The 20,686-nt window shown below is 39.7% G+C and overlaps 1 protein-coding gene across 1 annotated transcript; it reads right to left on the reverse strand.

Moving 5' to 3' along the window:
* Positions 1-825: 825 nt before the first annotated feature.
* rfx6 (regulatory factor X, 6) lies at positions 826-16,448 on the reverse strand. The gene is made up of 20 exons (XM_037086409.1): positions 16,053-16,448; positions 14,202-14,361; positions 13,231-13,354; positions 12,397-12,458; positions 12,168-12,245; positions 11,707-11,734; positions 11,212-11,319; positions 10,620-10,697; positions 10,391-10,504; positions 9,831-9,880; positions 9,298-9,457; positions 9,067-9,211; positions 8,012-8,121; positions 7,798-7,915; positions 5,366-5,488; positions 4,205-4,411; positions 3,780-4,086; positions 2,565-2,923; positions 1,793-1,993; positions 826-1,378 (listed from the first exon to the last, which is right to left on the reverse strand). Exons 1-20 carry the CDS (start codon positions 16,201-16,203, stop codon positions 1,197-1,199), a joined length of 2,865 nt encoding a protein of 954 aa, XP_036942304.1. The 5' UTR covers positions 16,204-16,448; the 3' UTR covers positions 826-1,196.
* Between the last annotated feature and the right edge of the window lie 4,238 nt (positions 16,449-20,686).

Below are 20,686 nucleotides of genomic sequence, written 5' to 3' on the forward strand. Positions count from 1 at the left end.
GTAAACACTTTTATCCGACTCATATCTCCCCCTCCATTGTGCCGCAGACAAACCAAATAATTGCAAAAGCTCCCAACTTTGATCCGCGGTCTACCTTTGGGATGCCGTCCCGTAATCTCAGGAGTTCTGCCATTAAAGAGTCATGTGTCTCGCACGCTTTGACACAAGCTGTTTGAGGCGGAGGAGATAAGGGTCCTATTGGGGTCTGTTATTGACATGAAGTCAATCTGTCTGCAGAGGCAGACAAAAGGAATTAAACACACTGTCCCCTGTTCCGTCCCGCTCAGTATCTCTGTTGTCACAGCAAATAAATAAATGGACAAACATCCGACGAAAAGCAACATGGTAATAATTTATATGGTCGGCTGAGAGAGTTAAAAGCAGCGGCCATAATGAGTTTTAAATCGGTCGTTTTGTCCAACCAACAGTCAAAAACCCAAAGAAGTTCAGTTTGCAATGAGATCCTTACACTGAAAAATCTGAGAGCAGCAAATGTTTGGCATTATTGCTATCAAACCTCTGCTGATGAATTCAAGATTCCCAGCAGATGTGTTGGACATATAAAAGGTATAATTTCCATATGAAAATTCTTTTGAAGACACCTACTCCTTCTACCTCATTGAAAAAAAATCCAGATTCATGAATAATCATGATTATTTATAGTTATCGTGTATCGTATTGGCTAAAAAAAGTCCATATCATCCATACATTGTTTTTATTTAGGTTTTTATCCAAAACACTTTAAATATTCTGCTGTTTGGCTGCTTTTCACTTAATTCACTGCTTTTAATTCTGCTTTTCACTGCTTTTCACAATAAATAACAACACTGTGACTAACAAGATTTATTTACAATAATTTGCACACAGAAGAAATGGAAGTCCTCAGGCATCATTTAGGAACTTAAATTACTTTCTAAATTGCAAAATATAATTGTGGACATATATGGTAAATATCTGGATCAGAGTCACTGTTTGTTTATCTTTAACTAATCCACTTAATTCAAATAAATATCTTTCCTTTACGCCTCTTTAACTAGTTTATAATGCAGCAGAAAATAAGACAGATGTCATTAGACGTCTTTACACAGGAGTGTCCTTCACCTCTCACCTGTCACCTCACTCACTCCACCTCACACCGTTCTGGGTCCCTCTGACGGAAACTGTCCTCCAGCGGTGGACGTTTTGTGTCTCCAGCGTCACTGCACCCCTCCTGCTCCCATGAAGACCGTGTTGATGGGAGGCAGCGAGGACACCAGGTCCTGAACCTCCGAGGACGTCGGCACCCGCTGCTGGGAGAGCAGCGAGTCCTGAGAGGTGAACGGAGACGAAACCCCGAACATGCAGGGAGCCGCGGACCCTGACGAGGAGAGGGGGTGATCTGAGGAGGAAACGGCAGAATTTCAAGTCAGATTTTTTTTGTAGGGTGCAGCTTTTGCACACCTGCGGATCGACCGGTGTGTGGGAGAAGACCTTGCACACTGTTCACCTCACTAGCAAGACCTTCAGGTCCGTCCTTCCTGCTGCTGTCAGACTGTAACAACCAGCACTGCTCCACATAGACCTCACCCTGTACTCTGCACTGTGCAATAACGCTGTACACGCTGTTCTTGCACTATATCATTTAAATATGTATATAAGTCCAAGATAACATGAGTTTTTTTTTCTTAAGATATACGATAAAAAAGATATACATATCAAAAAATATAATATATTTTTGTAATAGTATGATTAACATTTGGTTCAACATCTACCTTAATTCAGGCAGTTTTGCTCACTATGCGTCCCTGCTCACCTGCTCCAGTTTCAGCCTCGGTGAAATACACTCCGGTGGTTTTCCTTCCCGGTTCGTCCAGGATGTTGAGCGGGTCGTGGACCTCGGAGTACGTCGAGTTGAACGAGCGCAGGCTGCCGACGGTGCTGATGACGGACACGTGCTGGTCAACCAGTGATGTCATGCGCTGGCTGTCCAGGTAACTGCTGTTGCCATAGTAACCTGGCAAAAGAAGAGCATTGGCATTGAGTTCTCTGCAAGAAACGCGTTAATAATTTGGTTTGTGCACACAGAGCCCAGGGTTTCCAGCATTGGGATTGAGGTCACCAGATGATTAATTTCTGTTTGTTTGTTGTTTTTCTTTGAAATACTGGATTCTTTCACCTCTGCATTTCTCTGAAAGGCCACTTTCACCTTGATTTTGAGGGTTCACAAACCAAAAAGCAAAGGTTTGTTTTCTAATTTTCTGTTTTACCCTTTATTGGTAAGAAACAAAACAAAAGTCAAGGCTGGGAACAAATGACATGAAATCTTGTTTGATGACATTTCACAGTTATTTTGTGTTTTTGTATGAATAAATGTGTTTTGCTTCTTTCTGGAGACAAAAACAACAGGAACAGAGATTCGTTCATCAAGTTGGGTTTTCAATTTGCCGTCCTGAACACCTCCTCGGGTCTTTTTCCTGGAAAACAGGGAGGGATGTGTATGTGTTTCCAAACTAAATGTGCAGGAGCCACCAGATGATCCAGCAGATGTATTTCCACATTAATGTTTCAATCTGAGTCGTCCTTACCACCGTGTCCAGCAGCAGAGTACGTCTGTCCCTGACACCCACCACCCGCGGAGTTCAGTCCGGCCCCCACGAAGCCGAACCCCTCTGTCGAGTCCAGGATCTGACCGTCCAGTCCCGGTTCTGTCTGAACTGGATCTGAGCCTGAGCTGTAGCTGGATGTAGGTCGGACCGAGGAGCCGTACGGTGTCAGGGAGCAGTTGGCTGTGTTAGAGGAGTGATGGGCTGACGGGTGGTGATGACTGTAGAACACGTCTTTAGTCAGGTGTTGGTCGCTGAAGGAGGAGTAACGAGAGAGATGATAGGCCAGAGATGACGCCTGAGACTGAACCGACGCCAGACACTGGCTCTGAGTCTGAGGCCTGAAACACAAATAACGACAAATCTTCAGAACTCGATGATGGCAACAAAACATCTTTTATTCAACTGTCACGTGGAACACATGGACGGGGGAATTAAACACACAGTATGTCATTTCTGCCACAAGGGGTCTCTCCATCAAAACAATGACAGACAGACAGGGAGGGAAACATCTGGGATAGTGTCAGTACACAATCTTAAAGTCCTCAGTGAGCAATTCCATGCTCTCAAACAATGCTGCATGCTTTCAAACAATCATGTATGTGAAAGTAGTTGCTGTAAATATATATAATACTGCAAGAATAATGATTTTATTATGATTATTTGATTTGTAGCTACATATTTGTTTATATTTTGGAAACAAAATAAATTGAAACATAAATCATTTTTAAGAAAATTAAGATTCAAAGTCAGTTGTTCAATATGTGACAAAATGAGCAATCACAGATATTGACATATTGCTTCAACGATCAGTTTTGGGAATACAATTAAAAATAAAAGCTCCCAGTATGTCATAAAAGCTAGAAGGACGTTTGTATTTTTGTGTTTAATGTTCAATAATTCGAACTGTTTAAATCTGGGATTTTTGGAAGCAGAAATGAGTGGAACAGACAATACAGCCATACTTGCAATGGCAGAAAATATTCCTTTATGACGTTTCTCCGATAATTATGACGATTATAACGATATTTTCACACTCGTAACTGTGGCTGCAAAGAGTGAATGCTACACAAGCTACCAAAAGGAATTAGAAAGGAAAACTAAAGGAACTTTAGCAGCTACAGGATCTTGTAAATGTGTAAAACAAAACATTAGTAGCATAAGAAACAGTGCTGTACAATACCAAACAAGGCTGACCTGAGAGCAGGCTGGTAGCTTGAGGCTGACGAGCTGCCGCCTGCTGGGAAGTAACTGGAGCTGGTCTGAGGTAAGCAGTGGTACAGGGTCTCCTGGTATGAAGAGCAGGGGCTGGGTTGAGACATGGCGCTGATAGAGGACAGGCAGGAGGAAGAGGAGGAGGGACAGGTGGTGGAGGATGAAGATGTCGGGGCCCTCCCCGTCATCGGCCCCTGGTTGATGACGGAGCCCCGGTGCACTAATGTTGCCGGAGAGATGGGGGGCGTCATGAGGGGGCCGCTGACCTGAGAGAAGTCCATCTGACCACCTGGATGTGTGACAGGGAAACACTTACTTACTGTAACTTTAAAATATCGTGCCACTTCCTCTCGATGTCTTCTGGAGGTTATCAAATGAATAAAAAAGTGATTTTTACTTTCTTTTACCTGACACTGTGAACCCAGCGGACTCTGTCCCCTGGTAGATGATGGCGTTTGTTTCTAGACTTTGCTGCTGGTTGGTCGACAAAGACATGTAGGTGTGTTCCACCACGGACTCGTTCTTCACTGATTGATCGATGGCAGCGCTGGCTCTGTTGCGATTAGCCAGGAAGCAGGAACTGGGAGACGCCATGAACGCCGCTTTACTGGCATCTGAACATGACAAAGCAACATCACGCCATTACCATCAACATCTGGGACTGTTTGAGACACACCGGAGAGTATCAGCCTAAAAGCTGCGATCACATTGATCATTCATTCACATCATGTAAGGTGGATAAATATAGATTAATCCTTCGTGTGCCTTTTTTTGTATCTGTTCATCTATTTTCTAAGTTTGAGCTGTATTGTTTTCTTTCTTGTGTGTTTATGATGAGAACTGGTGGATAACACAGTTGTACAGCGAACGTCACTATCTGTCCTTACACCTTCAATTCGTGTAAAGAAAAACTTGCCATGTCAAGAAAAAAAAGACATCTTAATGGTGGAAAAAAGATAGACGAAACCTCTGGAAAAAACTATTTAAAAAATTAAATGTGGGGAAGGAAAATTTCAGGAAATGCATTTTTTCAACAGAATATTTCCTTTTCACATGTTTTCATAGATCAAAATTTTCTTTTTTTTCTTCATATGCCTCTCGGGGCAAAAAAAAAAAAAAGAAAACCTGATGAAGGTTTGCGTATAAAACATTATTACATTTTCCCAGTTCTGATTCTGATTTTGTTCACTCTGTACCTGTCCATCAGCCCCGTGTGCAAAAGTTTTATGATTCATTTACGAAAAAAGCAAATCACTCTTGTGAAAATGTCCAGTTTGCCTGTGACATTATTCTTCTCACATTTTTACATTTTAGTTCACATACAAAATGTTTCAATTCACATTTTTGTCATGGTTGGTTTTATGTCTTTTTATAAAGCACAAAAATACTTTTATCATCGTACAATGTCATGTATTTTAAACTGGATTTCTGAGGGCTTTCCCTTGACTTTTTCCCTGATAATAAAATAAAAGTTTGCAGCAGACTGTAGATGTACAGTAGATCTGAGTCCATTTCTCGTACGTCAGCAGCTGACCTTCACTGTGAATGTCGGTTCTGATTCTTGATACCTGCATTTTTCATGTATTTGTCCAGCAGGTTCTGCAGGTCCTGCTCCTTGTCGTTGTTGAACTGAGTCTCCAGAGCCAGCAGGATGTATTCGTCCAGCAGCATCCTGATCAGGTGGAACGAGCCTGCCAATGTCAAAATGTGCAGAGCTTAAAGGACTTTTCACTTTGTTTATCCACGTCTCAATCCATAAAGACCTGATAAAGACCTCCAGCTCAGCTTCTTCTTTATCTACTGTGTGACCTTTAGGATCGAGCTACTCATTGTTTGACCTGCAGGGTCGCGGGTTTAAAACCTTCAGAGAGGGAGCCACCAAATGGTGAGTGTTTATCCACGTACACACACACACACACACACACACACACTGTCCATGTGTTTGAACAGAGAGCACGCGACCCAAAGATAAGACTCTGTTTAATCAAGGCGAGTCTGGCCATTACAATTTATGGTCCTATTGTAGCAATCTGCTCCAAGCTGGCTTGTATTAGCCTTCTGTGTGTGTGTCTGTGTGTGTGTGTGTGTGTGTGTGTGTGTGCGTCTGTATGTGTATGTCATGTAGACTGACCGATGGAGAAGAAAGGAGCAGAAAATTAATTATCTGAGGGACAGTTATTAATTTCACAAACAGAAATCACACTGTTGTCACCATGTTCTGTGTGTAGAGTTTATAGATTGTGTTTTAATGTCACCTGATTAACTGCGACTGTGCTGGGATCAGTTCGGTTTCTACCAGTTAGACCATATTTCCCATTAGTAATGCACCAACCATCTGGCATGCTGGACAAGTGTCGGCAGGCTGTACATCAGCGAGGCGGTGGAAGTGAAAGGTAGATAAAAAGATACAAAGTGCTCGTTGTAAAATGAAGTTAAAGTCCTGCTATGACTCAAGTAAAAGTATGTAAGTATGAACAGGAACATAAAACTAAAATGTAAAAGACTCCTGTCTATGATATCATTTAAATTTTCACTCGTGTGTTAATGTGAAAGCTGCTGTTGTGGTTATTTATCAATTAATTTTCTTCTTTGATCAAATGATTGTTTGGTTAGTTAAAATCCTCAAAATAATCAGATTTTTTTTTATCACAATTACTTAGAGCCCAAAATGACACTTTGACCAAAAATCGACATTATTAAAAAATACATTAAAAGTATCAAAAATAAAAGCAGAGAATCTTCATGATTTAGAAGCTGATGCCGTGAAACTGTCTGTCATTTTACTTATTATTTCAGCTGTAACTGTACAAAGTGTTTGAAAGTTAATTTATGATAAAATCTATTTCATAAACACTTCATATGTTTTTAAAGTAACGAGTATCTACGGCTGTCAGTTAAAGTAAACATGATCAGAATTCCCAATGAACTGTCATGGGATAGAAGTAAAAAGTGAAGTAAAAGTACCTCAAATTTGAAGTAAACATACCCCAAGACAAATTAAACTGGCATCAGACCAGTTTTTCTTTTTAACTTTTTATTATGAAGCAAGTGTTGATTGCACAATGTAATGGCTGTAGAATAATGGAAGCATCTGTGTTTGAATTGGTTCCCTATAAACTTCTCTTTCAATATGCCATTCTGCCCGTCACTAGGCACGACGTCCCTTGAGAAAATGAAGGGTAGCGACCCGGTCAAACCTCCAGCCTGGGACTGATTATACCTGCTTGAATTTCTTCATTATGGACTAAATGAATGAATTGACTCGTGTTTTGTCCTGTGTTTTTGGAAGAAATGCAACAGGGTCACAAGTTGTCTGGTTCAACTTTAACCAAGAAAAGACTACAGATCTTTGCATTAAAAACTTAAGAAACAAGGAACACTTTGTAGTTTTAGAGAATACATTTTAATTAGAATAGAAAGATTTTCCTTGACTGATTTTTTAATGCAGTTAAGCAAACTCTTTTTGTTGTCACAACTGAATAAACTGAAAAAACAAGGAGCTTAAAGGACAACACAATTTCATACCATTTTACTTTGTTTATATTTGGCGGACCCTGCCACCTTTTTACCTTCAGTTATCCCAGAACAGTAATCTTGGATTAGGTTTAAACCATTACATTTCTTGCCATTAGAGTTGTGGTTTCAGCTGTAACTGTGTTTGGTATTTAATTCATAACAAATCCTGTGTCATGAACTCTTCATATGTTTTGCGTGCAACTGTGAAACTCATTTAAACATATAGCCACAAATGCCAGTTTGATCACCCCAGCTGTTATTTAAGCAGACTTAAGTCCAGTTGGAGAAAGTGTCAAAGCAGCAGTTGCCCCTAAACACAACTGAGGTGCCCTTAAGCAAGGCACTTAAATCGCTCTGCTCCTCTGAGAGCTGCACAGTGACCAACAGACCAGACTAGGACTGTCCTCGACTACTACGAAGGTTAGTGACATCTGACATCTCAATCCTTGTTAAGAGTTTGTCACTTTCCTTTAATGTTTCTCACCGAAGCTGGAGGCATTGTTGAGCGTGAGGTTGTGCATCACTCTGGCACCAAAAAAACTCCACCTGAGGAGGAAGTCCTGGGCTCGCTTCTTCACTGATCGACCGCTCTGCTTACCGGGCTGATCGGAGACACGGGCGGAGAAGAGCGAGCGCTCGGTTACATAACAGGACATTTGCAGGACAAATACGAGTACCAGATGGTGAACAGCTGTTACCTTGATGACTTTATGTTCCACGACAGAGTCCAACCACTCGATGAAAGACTCCACTGTGGCGTTCTTTCTCAGCAGCTCCTTCAGCTCCTGAAAGACGGTGATCGAGTCGTCTAGAACAAAGACAGAAAAAAAGACCACAGTAATAGAGATTCTTATCTGTATCAGAGCAACAGAAGCAGCTGCTGGTTGTTTTTTTAATGCTGTAAAAAAAAAAAAAAGGTCTGATGAAAACTCATGCTTTCTTTTAGAGCGAGACAAGTGAATGAATCATCTAATATTGCCTTTTATCAAAAATCTAATATGGTTATGTTCTTGCTCAGAGATGATCCATCCATCAGGGGGTCAGGTCATGGAGGCAGCAGGCTTCGAGTGGTTTTCCAGACCTCCTCCTCCCCAGCAATGCTTTCCAGCTCCCCCTGGGAGATCCTGAGGCATTCCCAGGTCAGATTGCATGTAGAGTTGCTCCAGTGATTCCTGGTTCCGCCTTGGGGTCTCCTCCCAGTTGGCAGAGCCTGGTACATCTCCCAAGAGAGGCGCCCAGGAGACATCCTAACAAGATGCCTGAACGACCTCCGCTGGGTCCTTTCAATTTGAAGGAGGGGTCACTACTCCACCATGTTCCGGCAGAGACCCATGGCCTCAGACTTAGAGGCTCTGACCGTCATTCCAAACACTTCATACTCAGCTGCAAACCAACCAAAGACGCTAGCAAAACAATGTCATATGTATTTTGAGGTTCCCAAACCGGACAATCTCCTCTCCCACAGATCCTGTCCATGAAAATCACAAACAGGATCGGAGACAAGGGACAACCCTGACTGAAGGCCAAAACCCATCGGAAATGTGCTCTCACTTTGGTCATACAGGGACTGGATAGCCTGAAGCAAACGGCCCGGTACACCAGTGTGACACCCTGTTAGTTGGAGCACAACCTCCGGTCCCCCTTCTTAAAGATGGGAACCACCATCAGTGCTAATGATCATCGTAAAAAATTCTAATATTTTCATCAGGTCAATTTGAGAAAACATGAGCTTCATGTTCAGTATCTATCTCACATTCAGAGTAGATGTCTGGGTCCTGGTCTGCAGTGGTGCTGACACTGAGCAGAGGCTGTGAGCTGATGTTGCTCAGATCCACATTATCGATATCCAACACCATGCTGGTCACCACAGCCTGGTCGAACAGCGCCGGACGAGCTATCTGAAGAAAATGTGGGGATGAAAAAACCATATTAGAGTTTACTGTTAATCTCTGTAATCTATTCTGTTCTTCAGTGCACGTCGTACCTGTGCCAGGTGTAAGAACGATGTCTGTCTCTTCAGGGATGAAACAAAGTGGCGTGCTATGGGCAGTTTCTTGGCTGCAAGGCATTCTGGGAGGTTCTCCAGGGAGGAGGCGAGCCAGTGCTCCCAGTGTTTGGCAAAGTTGCGGATATCTGCAAGCAGACTGGTGAGCAACAATTATACAGGTCACTTCCAATATGAAATGTTAATTAAGTGATTATTGAGTTATTATTTCACAAGATGATAACAAGCCAAAAATAGAAATTTTCCCATTTGAAAGGATTTCAACAACCTTCATGGCCATTCATGTCAAGTTGTCTGAGTTTATGAGTTGCACTTGAATGCATCGTTCAGTCACTGTTAATGTGTGTCCATGTGTCAAACTCTGACAAAGACAGCAGAGGACAGAAGCACCACAGTGGCCAGTAGCCTTCTGGCATTCAGTTTGTAGAGAAAGTTTTAGCAAACGTCCTGGGTGTGTGTCCCAGGAACATTAACATTAATCTGACACATGAAGTGAAGCTTAAGTGACAAACCTTTCAGGCATCTCCTGCATCGTAGCTGGAATCAAAACATCTGTTAAAACCTGAGTAGATTTAAAAAAAAACACACATGAGTAAAACAAAGTATATGCTGCACACCAGACTGGGAGAATAGAATTCCTCATTAACATTATTTATAAAATTTCCCCTGTGTAAAAAAGCACAAGCTGCAATGCAACAATGCATCAAGATGAATTTGATTTAAATAGTTTTTTCAAGTGTATCCTTCCCTGCATTAAGTAAGAGGTTATAGAAAATACTCTGGTGCTGGTTGGAAGTACTCAGGCAGGTTACTTTATGTTTTACAAACTTCCAATTTAATGAAAATTCAGCCAGATTTGACACGTGATAAACTGAAAAAAAGGATTTCAAGTTGCCCAGTCAGTGAAACAGCACCATTAAAAATACATTAACAATTCTTAAATTTTGTATCGATAACGGGTTAGGGTTACTTTATTAGTAACTGTCTTACTCGACAACCGGACTCTTGCTATGAGATGAAAAATCATGAACTGACAATACGCACTCCCGCTGTAAAAATGCCAGGAAACCACCTTATAGAGAATGGAGTCACAGACACAGAAGATGTCGACTATCACAGGGTTCTCCAGCAGCGGCAGCAGGTGGTCGGGCATTCCCTGCCAGAAATGGAGCAGAAAATTCTGGATCTGAAACAAAATATTTGACTTTCAGTTTGAGTGGAGGATTCAACTGTTTGCTGCTTTCTTTCCTTTTCACTGGTATCTTGATAATAAAATGATCTCATGTAACAGAAATGATCACCTCCTCAAAGTTGACATTAATGGCATTGTCCAGGATGCACTGGCAGTGAGTTTTATACATCATGATCAAAGTGTCCACCTGCCGAGACGATGAAAAAGAAGAAACTGCAATTAATTAAGTCAGTTACAACGAACTGGTCTGAGGCTGAAACAGTGACACTGAAAACAAAATCTGACCTGAAAAATGAGACATTGAATGCTTCTTTTGGAAAAAGTTAAAAATAAGACACAAGACATTTAATTTTGATGGGGTTTTTTTTGTTGTTTTTTATGTTTTTTCAATGACAGACTGTTAACATTGAAACACTGTCAGGGGAAAAAATACAGACATGTTAAAAAAATCAGAAGACTGTCATCGAAAAACAAATAACAAAATACAAGAAATATCCTAAATGCAGAATTGTATATGTCGCAATTTGCACATTTGTTAATTCAGAAGTGTTTTTACCATTAAAGTCTGTTCTCTGCTGTACCACAATGCAGCAGAAAGATAGACATTCTAAAGTCTATTGGGGTTTTTTTGCTATAAATACAACAAAATCAGTAAAACCGAATAAAACTCAAAATGAATGTTGCATTAAGTAATCACCAACCTTTTCTCTGGGGATGTTTCCCTGCAGCAGAAGATGCTGAGTGTTGGGGAAGTCTGGCAGCAACGTTCCCGTTTTAGAGCTCAGCGAGTATTTCCTGGTGAAACCTCCCTGAGAAACATACAAACGTCATAACCCTTTTTCTTTGACTTAATCCTTACACAGTTGATTTATTTTAGGAATAACTTAACACCCTTTAACCCTTTAACCTAATAACCTAATTTTTTTGAAATGTACTGATGTAGAAATGGACTCACTGCTGGGTGAGGTTAGTTTGGTCTGTGGTCTTAACAATGATTATATTTTACTGGTTTTAACTCACATTTTATTTGTATTGGTCAATTGATATTTCTTTAAAAATCTCATTTTGATTTTTAACAGTTTTAATTCACATTTCTCAAGTTGTATTTGTTGGTTGTTGGCCTTTTTTATACTCTGAATGGTTTTGAACTCTCTGGTTTAGTTACTCTTAACATACGATTTACCATTTTTACTCACCTCGTTCTTGAGCTTGCTCCCTGAAAATCTGCGATTGAAGAGAAGCAAATTTGACCTTGTAAATTATAGATACATCATGCGTCCACATTGAGACCATTAAAAGGAAAGAAAACACAGTACAATGCTGTTATCCAATGTAGGTGACAATCGGAGGATGATACATTATTTATGACTTTTAGAAAAATAACATAACAATAACAATTTTTAACTTTACTAAAGATTGAGTTATGTTTTTCATATTTCAATTTTTATTTTTGTGTAATTTACACTTAAACATTTCAGGAACAAAACACCAATGTGTCTTCTGAGAAGACATAAACAACGCGTCTCTACACCAATGCTGGAGGAACAGTAAGATAACACCTAATTAACAACAACAGCAACAAAAAAAATAGAGATACAGTAATATATTGAAGGAAGAAGAAGAAGACGGCACTCAGTCATGTTAAGTGTTTTGTTACCTGGTCAAACCTTTTCCTGAGTACACAGAGTGATAGTAGGCGCTGCTCTCTTTGATGCCAATTCCATAGTAATGATATCTGTGCAATGTCAAGACAACCACACCAAATAACAATCAATAGAATAATATATATAAAATGTTTTAATCAATTTGCAGAGTGCAACAACATTACATGACAGCTTTTTGGAAAACAGGGAGTAAAAGACGGAGACTGAATATTGTGTATTTACTTGGAATGTCCTCTGGTTCCGAGTCGTCTTGTTGTCAGAAGAGGAAACTTCTGTCGAATCGTCTGATGAGAACAGGAGGTAAATACATAGATTAGATCAAAATAAGCTCTCTCTCTCTCATGTCTCATATTTTTATATCAGATGTTAATATTGTTAGTCAGTCTTCACTGTCAGTGAATTGGTGTCAGGATTCAGAAGCCTCATGATGAACCGCATTTATGACAGTGGTTGTCTGAGGGTGGGGAAGAAAAACACCAACTGTTAACCATCCAGAGGTACATGAAGGCCAACTCATTATCTTGTGTTTAGGACATGTTTTCTCTACTGGATGGAAACCCCTAGAGGACACATTATCACGTTTTCTCCATGAGTAAACCCACTACGATGGGTTTTCTTTAGCCAGAAGTGACCATATTTGGACGAGAGGGTGGAGCTGGGGAGGGTATCCTGATCGACCTGCCAATGGGACTATAATTCACAAAATGAACATCATGTTGTGTTGAATGAGAGTTGGAAATAGAGATTGAGACCAAAATTCCATTTGGAAACTGTTTGCTGAGGTCATAAATGAAGTGAGAAGTAGGGTCATTTTCTCATAAGCTTACATGCAATCGGATTTGTATTTGAAACCAGTGGAATCGGCCCCTGCTGGCCATTAGAGAGACTTAGCTCAGTGATAAAACTCTGGTTTTATCTACCATAGAAGAATCCAAGAGGGCACGTTTATGGATATAACTTGGGTTTCCTAATACCGACACAGATGGGCACAGGTCTTGTTTTGTAGAAAACCTTTTGGCTGTTCATGCCAACATTTACGCTCTCACACAAACAGACCTTTCCAAATGTAGCAGCACAGGCTGGTTCCAGCTTCTCTTTCCTGCAGAAGTCCAGGTAGTGAGCGTAGAGGATACATCGAGGCAGACACACTCCTTCACACACTATGTAATTCTCCTCCAGCCTGGTGAGACACATCGGAGAAACGATCACTTTGGTAATCATTCAAAATTCGGCACATATCACAAGCAAATACTCACTGACTTCTATAACACAGATGATATGCACACTTTTATAGTTTAGAGGGGAAAAAAACAAACACAAGGAATATTGCAGTTATAAAAGTGTTGATAATTTTGTTTTTCTTTAATGACATACAGAAATATAATTAGGAGTAACTAGAGAAATCCTTTATTTTTTCAGCTCACACAATAATTTTACTGACCACAAGAAAGGCAGATTTGTGGAGTCTGCAAATGTCTTCAAAACTGCTGTAAGTGTTAAGAAATGACAGTTGGCATGCAAGTTAAAAGTTATTTCCTAATTGGCACTCAGCAGTTCAGGAGCTCCTCTTATGAACTACCCAAACGTTTCACCACCTTCTGACATCTTGCTGTGATGGAATGTACATTAACTCAGCTATTGTACTTTAAATAGATTTCCATTAAATCAAATTAGGTACAAATTACCTTACAGATTTTCAGACTCTTCCCGTCCAGGAAAAAAAGCATGTATTTTTCTAATAGTATTAATCTTGGATCGATACATTGTCACAAAGCTGAAAACAGGCTGTTTTCTAACACCATGAAACAGGACTGCCACGCTAAATACAAGGTGATCTTATTGAATACGATGCATCGCTGCAGATCAGCCTTAAACATCTACAGCAGGAGGGTGTAACATACACATGAGTGCAGCAGTAATGTTAATCCACAAACATCAGATAGAAGAGGAAAAGACTGACCGAGAACATTTTCCTGCATTGTACTCGAGGATTATTCACTGGGTGTTAGTGTTGGCGGCGCTCTTACCACTGCAGGGTGAGCTGTGTCTGCTTCTTCTTGTCCTTGATGATCTGACTGATGGTCTTCCGGGAAGACGAGATGCTCTGTTTGATGCTCAGGTCTGGGTTGAAGTCCACCAGGTCCTGGTCCTCCTCAGAGGACGGTGTCTCGTTACTGTCCTCTGCTTCTGAGAAATCCACACAGACAAATACAGCATTCATAAGAAGAGACGAGAGTGCTTTCACTTGAATCTTGAACGCAATACAAACTGCAGTACTGTTGGATTCAAACCTTAATTTCTTGATATAACCTGAATTCTTTTTAACTACAGTTTACACAGATACTGGTTAAGACCCGTATCTTTTAGACCTATCACTGTCTGAAAGACTTTTCTCCTGTGTAAATTCAGCTAAAAACTAAGGTTCAGCTAAGGTTCTTAGAAAAACCTTGAATCAGTTAACTGCAGTATCTGATCTTTCCTTGCTAATTTTCATTAGTTACTGAATAGTAATAACTACATTTTCACATTTCAATTTCGATTTCTACACTTTTTTCAATTTCTTTTCGGCCTCTAGTGACTCCAGCAACATCATGTATTTCAAGTGTCACCTCATCATCAGGCAAAATGGCCACCAAGAGAGTCCACTGGTCAAGACCTCTTCAAGAAGACCGAGTAACCGAGTAATGTTAGCAACAGTCACGATATTTTCCAGGAGTCTTTGTGGTGCAAAACGGTCTCTTGAGGTAGACATGATCTTTTCCTTAAAGCCTTACCAAGTGGCGTTTGTGCCTAAACCTGAGCAGAAGCAGTGATGTCAAATCAGAAAGTTGAAAATTTAACCTAAACAAAGTTTTAACATACATTTTGAATTGTATCGTGTTCATAGGGAATGTTTGGTCTCAAAGAGTTTCCATTTTCTGGCTGCAAACTAAATCACAGGTATGACGAGAAAAGACACAAAACAGACAACAGACAATGTCAGTGTCAATAAAAACTAAGGATTACGTTAACTAATCATAATAAGGTGATGAGGCTGCCATTTAAAACTACAGAAGGAAAACAAAACGCAGAGGTGAGTTAAAGCAGCTCAACAATATTTTTTGCATGTATTTCCAAACATTTTGGGGACATTCTGCAAACTTATAAGGATAAAAGGAGTTTGAGCAAATATCTGAGGCTGAAATTAAAAGAAAAAAACTGTATGTGATAATGTTTCATCTGAAAAAAGAAAAGATTACACTGAACTCCTTCCAACATTGAATCATGGAAAAGTTTTACATCTTAGAGTTGAAACAGTTTGGTGAAAAGTTTCCTCCTGCGATGATGGTGATACTCCTCAGGGTTCATGCGGAATGCAGTGTGTTTAGGAAATTTAATGGGTTTATTAATAGAAATAACAGTGTGTTCCACTTCCTTCATGTGCATCCATGTGACTTTTTCATTTGCACAATAAATATAAAGTTTTGCATAGAACTAAAAATTCTATATTTTACAGGTATTTTATGCATTTTCTATCTCTTTTTTTGTCTCAAATTTAATTATGCACTAATCACATCTTCCCTTCTCCAAATGTGTCTTCTTCATCATTGTCATCCCCCAAAATCTCTGTGAGAGCATCAAAGAGAAGTCTGTAGTTGTAGCGCCACCATGTGGCCAACTTGTGCCACCTTGTTTACCTGTGTAGATTTGAAATCCAAGCACAGGAAGACTTCAGTTTCAAGTCTTCAAGAGGAGGAATTATTCCAAGAAAACAACGATGGTAGTGATGGTAGTGAAATAAGAAGGATATCAATATAAAATGTGAAGGTTTCAGTGTTATTTTCCTGGCCCTCCAAAAGCAATGACACTGAGTTTATTGAGAATAGTTTCTTCATTACCTGATTTAATCCCAGAATCATCCTCCTGATGAAAATCTGTCTGTTTGTTGAAGTCTGTTTCTTCTGGTGAGCTGCACAAAGTCTTGGTCAGAGAGTGAATAAGAAGCACTCCGTCCCCGGCTGAACTGTCACAGCTGCGCTTCATCGGCATGGCCACACACGCAAAAAAAACAAATGTCGATTAACAAATCGAGTTTTTATGAAGTAAAAGAAGACAAGAAGTCACAAACACAGTCCACGGCAGCTCATCTGTCCTTAAGACCGTGGGCACACAATCCTTAAACACTGATAGTTGATCCCTCCTTCACAAAAGTCCAGGTGGAGATAAAGAAAAAAAGATCATGTCTGGGATTTTTAGTCCAAATGCTGACCCGAAGCTGAAGAAGAGTGGTAAAAACTGCTGTGTAACCCGACAGAACAACCTCAGACTAATAAAGCCGAGCTGTGGGATGGCAGAGCTAATGAAGCCGTGGATGCATTCATCATATTTACAGAACACTGGGACTAATCCAGGTTATCAATGATTAACAGAGAAACCCTCATCCATCTGTCCATCCATCCATCCTGCCTCCCACACTCAGCTGGACCTTTATACTCAGTTATATAGACAGACAAACCGGCGAGGGCTGAAGCTGGAGAGGTTAAGTGAGTTTTTTCAGTTTTGTATATACACAATGACGGGACAGAATTATGTTAATTCTGTTGTGTCGGCCTGTTTATGGGTTGATGTTTAAGCTCAGTGGGCCTTCTACCTGCTCAGATAAATGAGGAGAAATGTGTTTTTATTTCAACAGCATATGAGCTAGTGATTTTTATTATTATATCTATTGATATGTTAATATCAATATGTTATGTTATCTTGGCTTACTCGTGAATTATTTTGTTTATAACATTTCAGAAAATAACTGTTGTTTTCTAAAGCATTATTAGCATTATCATTTAATAATGTTTTTGGTCAGAAAAAGAGTCAAAAACAAACAAGCAACAAATAACTTTGAGAAAAGTTCAAAAAAGCAAATGATCACAACTAAGCAGTGTTTAAAAAAAAAAAGTACCCAAAAGTCATGCCTGAGTAAAAGTAAGAACTGCCTGTTAAAATATGACCTTTGTATCTACTATGAAATGCAATTAAGTATCAGAATTCAAATGGAAAGTGTAACTGACACGCCACTGAATAGCACAGTGGGTAAAACCACAGTGCTCCAGTACAGGAGATCAGAGGACCTTGGTGCCTGATGAACATATTCCCAGTGCAGAAAATAGGGAACTACTGGATTGCTCCTTCTCAAATAACCCTTAGTGCGAGGGGTTACATGTGGGACCTATGGATGCTCTGAAACCCACCGTCTTAACTTGAAAACAAACAACTTCTCCCTCGGTGTTCCAATCCGCAATCAGAAACTGCTGTCGCAGCCAGAGATTGATGAGGTCGAACAAACATGCTACAGTAAGGGGGAGCCAACACAAGGGCAGCTGACCTAATAACGCCTCACAAGGCTCAAGGAACTGGCAGAGATTGGCTCAACTGGACATCAACATAGTGTACAGTGTGTACAGCACAGCATAGTGCACATTAAACTACCTGTTTCCACCGACTAATTCCACATCAGAACTTCCTGCTATTATCTGAGTCACACTCCGAGGTGGAGAGCTATCATCCTGAACCGAAATGAGTTTGTGCAAACAGGTGGTTTTCTTTTCATGTAAATCTGGATTCAAATGTTTAAAACATTTGGCTTTAATTTTGAAATTCCACATCAGAACTTCCTGGTATTATCTGAGCGGCACGCTGAGGTGGCACTCTCAGAGTAAAACAGCTGTTTCTTGTTTCATTTCAGAATAAAGAAGTTTTCAAAGTGGTGTTTTATTCAGTTAAAAAAAATACATTTGACATATTAGACAGGTTTCTCAGTTGGGTGTTTTCAGATATCAATCTAAGTATCAAAGTATATCATTCTAATGCATGCAATGACTGTATATTAAACTTTTGAAAATAAATGTTGAAAAATAAGTCCATCAATGATGAGAGTGATAGGCTTATTAGAATCAGCAGTGGAAAATGCATCTTATTATTGCAATATACAAGAGGGAATTCAATTAGTTTTCAATTCACTATATCAGTTCTTTGTATGCATTCATATCCCAACACAGAGGCACATTTAATACCCAAAACCTTTTAAGAAACAACATCAGTGGTCCTGAGTGACAAAGGGAGATGAAGCCAGAAGACACAGGAACAGAGCAGAACAAGACAGGAGACACTGAACAGACAAACTGACTAAGACAGCAAGAAGCACACAGACGACATACAAAAGGGCTGATTAACTAACAGGACACAGGTGAACACAGGAAAGAACACAAAGGAAAGAAACGGAAAGTTAAACAGGACAGGCAAGGGTCTGTCACTTCAAACTAAAACAGGAAACCACAATACCACAACTAAAACCATGACAGAAAAATTAAAGCACATTTATGTAGAAATTGGAACTTTGTGAGATTTGGTGCCCCAAACAGTTTCTGAGTGCATCAACACTGTAAATCTCAGGTCTGTAACAAACTGTCAGATGTAATGTAGCTGCTCACTACAAACAAAACTCATCACTCATAACAATACATCACAATACATAACAATATTATGTGTTGAAAACTTGTACGTTGGAATCAACATGTTTGTAACGCTGTGATCCTCCCCTTTCACTGAAGGTACACAGTGTACAAGTTACAAAAGCTTCCAAATCTGAACCACCAGGATGTTTGGATGAAAAAGATTCAAACTTAAAGACACACACTGACGTTAAGGGTCAAGATAACTGCTACAGGACTCTGTGGCAGTTTGGCTGTGCAGTCAAAAAGGCATTAAAAACACAACTGACAGCTTACTGCTGGAAAACAAACTGTTTATTGATGTATAAAATATTGAAAAGTTTTTAAAAATACAGTAAATATATATATATATATATATATATATATATATATATATATATATATATATATATATATATATATATATATATACACTTTATATATATAGTTAAAGTACCTCTCAATTAACTTAAAAATGACAAAAAACATCTATACTGTATATGCAATAGGAGATGTTGTTTGGTAGCAGATTATTTTTATTTCTTCTATAAAGTGTTGACATCTATCCCGGATCTAACACTTAAAAAGATGCTAAGTTTAAAGCTGGTACCCTGCTACACAAGCTCAAACATATTGTATCAAACTCACATTCAGTGTTTCCTACAAAAACAAAAGCCGACAATATAACTTTAAAACTGAAAACTGATGATGAAGTGCAGACAGTTATAAAATCCATATGAAGCCATTATTTTACATAATCTGCAAACAAACAAACCGTACAGAATACTGAGCATATCTCATATTTTTCTACAGCAGTCAAATGAAATGCTGTCCAGTTTCCTCGTCGTCCTCTCCTCTCTCCTTACAGACCTGGGAGAAAACCACAGAAAACAAAGATACACTTTAAGGATGCTTCCTGACATGTTATTCTGGCTGACTCTTGGGCACTGTGCAGCTCGATGGATGACTAGATGGATTGACAGGTAGAAATAAAGATGAAGGAAATTTGGGATGGCCTTGTGTTTGTTTCATGACAACCCAGCAGCATCTGATGTTTAAATGGAAATCAAAATACTTCAGAATTAGCTTTGATCACCACACCAACACCTCAGCCAGGGTGTATTTGTATTTATCTATATAATCAGTTCAGTTATTTGCCATATCTGCAATACGGAAATATTATTTTAATGAAATTTACAGAAAACGTCGCCAAACACAGACAAACTTAGAAATACAGTCTGAAAGGCATTAGGTTTGATCAGCATTTGTCAATTTCAAACTCTGGTGCCACCTAGTGGAGGGGGCCGACATTAACTGAGTTGCAGGTGCACTCATGGGATGTGCACTGACTGTCCCTGCAGCTCCGATCCTCACATGAGAGTAAACTGATCTCACCTCTGGTGAATGTTGCATCCCTGTAAAGACAATCACACAAATCCATACAGAAAAAAAAAAAATTCAATACTCTTTACACTCAAGGTATTTCTATTTACTGCCTGTATTTACAGTACTCAACCTTCTTCCAGTCCATCTGAAGAATATGTGACATCCTGAGAACCACCTGCAACTGTACATATTTAGTTACAAGATTTTATATCGATCACTTTGAATCACTTCTCTTAAATCATGTCATGTCATTGTCCGTAACCGCTTATCCCTTTCCATGGAGTCGTGGGTTGTTGCTGCTGGAGCCAATCCCAGCCTTGTCTCAGGGAGAGGGCAGGGTGCTCCCTGGACAAGTCGCCAGATGGGTGCTGCAGGTTTTTCAACACGTTTTCTTAAAAGAGCATTTCCATTAAATAATGAGACTGAATAAATAAGGGGATGGATGCAGAATTTGCAGTTTAGATAATAAGTTGAAGTCTGACTTGTCCGCTGGATGTTGTTGAGTGAATCACTGCAGGGAGAGCAATACAGTGTCTCCACTTCTATACACAAAGTATATCATTCTAACACATGTTGACCGATGACTGTAGGAATCCTCTTCTGTATATGGAACCAACCAAAATCAGTATCAAATCAGAAGGCAACAGTACAAAGCAAGAAAGACA

Source organism: Acanthopagrus latus, chromosome 22 (genome assembly GCF_904848185.1).
Source record: "Acanthopagrus latus isolate v.2019 chromosome 22, fAcaLat1.1, whole genome shotgun sequence".
Classification (NCBI taxonomy): Eukaryota; Metazoa; Chordata; class Actinopteri; order Spariformes; family Sparidae; genus Acanthopagrus; species Acanthopagrus latus.

What these genes read in the sequence shown, in the direction of transcription:
- rfx6 (XM_037086409.1), bottom strand. Translation starts at nt 16,203, where the DNA reads ATGCCGATGAAGCGCAGCTGTGACAGTTCAGCCGGGGACGGAGTGCTT. An exon ending in CGTTCTTACACCTGGCACAG is followed by an intron (nt 9,212 to 9,297) that starts GTACGACGTGCA and finishes CATTTTCTTCAG; the next exon opens with ATAGCTCGTCCGGCGCTGTT. An exon ending in CAACAATGCCTCCAGCTTCG is followed by an intron (nt 5,489 to 7,797) that starts GTGAGAAACATT and finishes TGACATTGGCAG; the next exon opens with GCTCGTTCCACCTGATCAGG.